At 28.0% G+C, this 5,042-nt stretch overlaps 2 protein-coding genes across 3 annotated transcripts in view; one reads left to right on the forward strand and one right to left on the reverse strand.

Annotated features, from left to right (window-relative positions):
- LOC117173836 (ras GTPase-activating protein 3-like) overlaps window positions 1-4,086 on the reverse strand; it is a 13,971-nt gene extending 9,885 nt beyond the window's left edge. The window contains exon 1 of the mRNA XM_033362481.1: window positions 3,552-4,086. Coding sequence (XP_033218372.1) covers window positions 3,552-3,607 — 56 coding nt within the window. The 5' untranslated portion in view covers window positions 3,608-4,086. The remainder of the gene's footprint in view (window positions 1-3,551) is intronic.
- A 2-nt stretch (window positions 4,087-4,088) lies between these two features.
- The window catches only part of LOC117173519 (putative OPA3-like protein CG13603), a 13,983-nt gene continuing 13,029 nt past the window's right edge, over window positions 4,089-5,042 (forward strand). Inside the window, exon 1 of one of the 2 annotated variants that reach the window (XM_033362150.1) lies at window positions 4,089-4,198. The gene's annotated coding sequence lies outside the window, so the exon portion shown is untranslated. The remainder of the gene's footprint in view (window positions 4,199-5,042) is intronic. The other variant, XM_033362151.1, reaches the window with a different exon arrangement.

The raw sequence follows: 5,042 nt of genomic DNA on the forward strand, positions 1-5,042 counted from the left end.
AGAAAAATGATTAATGCGTTCAAATTTTATGAAAATTTAAGCTAAAATTTTGTTTACATTAGAAAAAAGTATTGTACCAAAACATTAACAAAATCATAATTTTGAAGAAAAGTGAAAAAACATTTTATAAAATCGAAATCACCACTTAAAGATAAGGCAAAAACACTTTCGAGACGACGTGTTGCTGATTCAAGCTAGCAAAAATCTGATTAGAAAAAGTGATATAGTTTCGAGGGAATAGATGTGTCAGTTGACAATCTTAAAGTGAGACTGATTAGAAACTGAAACTGGCTCAGCTGTGGATTGCGAGAAATTAAAATTTATTCCCGAAATATTGAAATTCTCAATACGGGTGAAAAATATTTGATTTAACAAAAGTTAGCCAATTCAGATTAAATTGTTCAAGAATGTTCATATTACAATTTTAAAGATTTTAAAAATCGGCTTTCGTGAAAAATTAAAAATCGAATCTTTTATTTTTTACTACAATAACAACTAACTGGGTCCTGATATTTGGGGTGCTGATTGAGAATAAAAATGTTTTCATTAAAAAGCTAGTTATTCTGTTCTGAGAAAATAAAAATTGAAGATTGCGATTTCAAACAACACCAATGCTAAAAAGGTTGAGAAAAATGTTTAAGTTTAAATCTTCACGAAATTTTAATTAAAATTTTATTTGAATCAAAAAATGATGATATTTAAAAAATAGGTGGAACTAAATTCTGGAACTCATTGTTGACTACCTGATTTGTCATACTGCGTAAAGTGGCTTTCTTCAGTTTGTTCTTTTGAATATTCTGCAATTCTTTTAATCAAAATTTCCAACCAAGGGATTTTAATTCGGAAAATTTATTTCTAACAGAGAAAAGTTTAACTGTAAAGCATTCTATAATAATAAAGGCAGCAACTCTGTTCTTAACTTCTTGACTACATATTTTGAAAATAAGAAAATGATTCTAATTATAAACTCTTGATCATATTAAATGAGGTTATATGTATTTATCTACCTGTATTAATAAAGATTACAAATCGCATTTTCTATTTCTTAGAAGTTTTGAAAGGATTGGAAAATACTTCAATAAATTTTAAATAATATATAGATTTTTGAAGATATTGAGATAACATTTTTAAGCTTTTTAAGAATTACGAAAGATTTTAACTTTTAACGCTAATAAAAATTTTTCTTAAGATTTGAGGGAAAATTTAAATTTATTTTTAATTTTGAATACTTAATTTTCAAAAAATATTTTAAAAATTGTTTAAACCTTTCGAAATTTTCTGAAATTTTTGCGACATTGCAAAATTTTAGAAAAATGTAATAAGTTTACAGGATATTTATGAGTTTTTAAAACAAACAGAAGTAATATTAAACTTACAAACATTTCAACAACTTAAAAACCAAACGTCGATTTTTTAATATGGCAAACAAAAGATTTAAAAGCTCCTTAAGGATTTTGAAAAGTTTCAAGAGAATAACAAAAATTTTATTAAGAATTGTGGAAAAATTTTAAAAGATATTTAAGTTTTTAAAAATTTTCAAAAATAATTAAAAATTTTAAAATATTTTAAAACAATTTTAACAAAATGTAGACATTAGGAGACTTCAAAATAAAAATGTAAAGTTTTTTAAAAAGATTTTAAGATAATGAAAATTCTTTCTTAAGATTCGTGAGAATATCTAAAGTGATTCATTATTTAACAAAAATTTTCAGTGAATATTTTTAAACATTGCACAAGATTTCAAAAATTGTCAAAAAGGAATCCGGAAAATTAAGATATTTTTAGGAATAATTCAATTCATTTTGAATGATATTTAAGAATTAGAGAAGTTTAGAAGAAAAATTGTATTTATATAACCTTGAAGCAAATAAACTTTAAAAATAGAGTTATTCGAAAGTTTTATTCAGTATCAAAAACTATTTTTCTCTTCAAACTATAACTTCTCTAAAACTTTTAAAAAATTTGAATTGATCTATGTTTTATATTTGAAGTTGAGATTTCATTTTTTTTTTAATGAACTACTTTGTTGAACAACTTTGTTAAAAATTCACTTTTTTGGTTAGAAATTCATAGTTTTACTTCAAAATTCATATATTTGGTTAACAAATGTAACTGTTTTGTTGAAAATTAATTTTTTTACGAAATCAACTATTTTTTATTTGACATTAAAATTGTTTAGTTTGAAATATCAACCGTTAATTTTTCTTTGCGAATTTATTTATTTGTTTTCTTTGGAAATTCATGTATTACGTTGAAAAATAAAATTCATTTCTTTAGAAAAATATTTTATCTTTTTACACTCTTATCATTTGTTTATTAACTTTTTTGCTGAAATTTTGATTTGACATCTTAAATTTTCAAAAATTTGTTTCAATTTTTTCAACAACATCAGGAAAATTATATGTATATCAGAGTTAAAATAGATAACGAAAAACCTTAATAAATAATTATTCAAAATTTTTATTGTGCATTAAAAATGTTTTTGCCCCTCAAATCAATTACACATTGTGGTTAAAAGATTTGTTCGAATCATTTTCTTAATATAGCAATAGAAAAAATGTTTAGTTAAATTTTAGTTAAAAGTTTAGCGTGTAATAATTCTTTTCTTCCATTCAGTATCAATATTTCTCGAAATTATTATCTTATCGTTTGTTGAAGTAAAATGTTCTTTTTACAGTCCTTTCACGGAAAAATCGTCTATCTCAGTGCGATACTAACACGCCAAATTTTGATTTTCTCGAGACAGAATAATTGGTTTGTTATGCTTATTTAATTAAGTTTAATTCGCTATGCATATTTAGCTTCCCCATACTTCGGAAGCACCTATTTAGTCTAGAAAAAATGTGATGGCGTAATTTTCTGATCGATCAGAGAACGTTTATCAAGATGATATCCGCTGACCTTTAAAAAATTTTGTAGTATGTACACTTGCTTTTAATCTTTTATAAACTCAGCAGGGAGTCGGAAGTTTCGAGTTTCGAATTTCAAACAGACCTTGCAACATCTTTCAAAATATTTTCTGTTCTTAAACTCTCAATAAACTGCAGTGGAAAGCTCAGTGTTATTAAAAAATCTTGGGAATAGAAACTAGGCAGATTTTTTTGTTGCTTGGAAAGACGATTAAAAATATTTTCTCACCTACCAGGTTCTTGCAAAATCGCTAGACTAACCTCAATTCTAAAAGCAAATCGACTCGGATTTAATTTAAAAACCACAATAAGAACTACCATTCATGTTAGAAATATTTTTAAACCACCCATTGAAAAAAGGCCAGAAACGCAGGGTTCTAAAAACTCAGGGATCCTTTTAGAACGGAAATGTTTTTTTATTCCAGCTCGGCGACAAAACAAAAGGAAGAAAAAAGGCAGAACCAAAGAATATTTTAAGCAAATCTAACCAAGACAAGAAGCTAAAAAAATGAACGGAAATTGCGGTTGAAATTCAGGAATACAGGATTCCTTTCTAAATTTCGAGGACGAGTGGATTATTCTTGGAAAAATGGGAAAGAAGCTCATGCATTGTTTACGAATGGAGATATAAATTTGACATACCATGCACAGCAGTTTAAAGCCACTCCGACTTTAAGAATCACACTCGAGAAAAACATTCGAACATGACTTCGAACAAAACTTCACGTGGAACGAATCCGAGTAAACGTGCCGACAATCTGTCAAATGATAAGGTCGGAAACTCACTTGATAAGGACCTAGTGCACGAACACGGACACACTCGATTGTGCATCCTCCCATATATCTTGCAATTAGTTTAGTTGTGTTTGTGTGGTTTCACGGTTTGCAATATACGATACATGTAAAATAGCAACGTGTATGTAGAACTTGTCCGCTACAAAACTGGCTGTAACAAAAGGAAGAGAAAAATCGCGGATTTGCCCCTCTGTCTCTCTTTTTCCCGATCTTATTGAAGAGTGCCGGTGTCTCGTTTTGCTATTTTCACTGCTAAATAACGAAAAACAAGACTATATTTTTCTCAGCAAGACGCCGAAACCGGTTTTTGCTTTTTCGGGAGAATTTTTTAAATTATATTTAGATTATTTTTCGTATATTCGATCCGCGGATCTGCGGTGTTTTTCACTTTTTGAGGTTAGGTTAAGAGAGGAGAGCACCAATGAGAAGGAAGAATGGAGTGAGTGTTGATTGGTGGAAAGAGGTGAATGGGAGCGAACTGTGCGGAGAGATGAGTAAGTACATTCAAAAAAGGGGGTAATAGCACATCGAGATAATTATCTGATTACATGATTAAAATGAGACAAAGCAATAGATTAATGGAGAAATTAATAGGTTTGTATTCCGAAAAAAGAAAATGTATTTTAAATTTATTTTTTCATTAAATTCCGACTGAAATGACTTTTTTATACCTGTTTGTAATATTCAGCCTTTTTTATTTGAATTTGGAAGAAATCCTGCCTAAGGATAATATTTTAAATATGATAAGTTTAGAAGGAATCAATCAGGAAACATGATGTCATTATAAATCCTATCGTTCCACTGAAACATTGAAAATTTCTTGAAAAAAATTAAACGTTTTATTATAGACAAAAGTTTCTCAACATATTATAAATTAAATTAAAATAACGTATTCGAGGTGCCAACTTCAAGTGGTCCGTATTAGGTATTTTCATTACTTCGTCAGCTAATTTCACTATGGTGAAAGCTAAAGGGAAAACAATGGACCAAATTCATGGGATTCGATCCATTTTGCCCTTTTTTGCTAATATTTTCTTAAAAACTAATGTTTTCTATATAAGTGTATATTTAAAAATCGTTTTTTATTTTTAATTGCTATTTAATGAAATAATAAAATGATCACTTGAAAATTATGGTAGATACCACCTCTAATATCATCAACCCTTAAACGGCCAAAACGCCACTACCGGTACACTGCTTTTCAACGGCCAATAACTAAGCCTATTCGACACTAGAAAACTAGAAAAAATTGAGACACATATATTTTTATTGCTTAAGATCTCCTCTTTCCGACGGTGCCAATGAAATTCCTCAAAAAATTTATTTATTATCCCAAAA

This window comes from Belonocnema kinseyi, chromosome 5 (assembly GCF_010883055.1).
Source record: "Belonocnema kinseyi isolate 2016_QV_RU_SX_M_011 chromosome 5, B_treatae_v1, whole genome shotgun sequence".
NCBI classification, from domain to species: Eukaryota; Metazoa; Arthropoda; class Insecta; order Hymenoptera; family Cynipidae; genus Belonocnema; species Belonocnema kinseyi.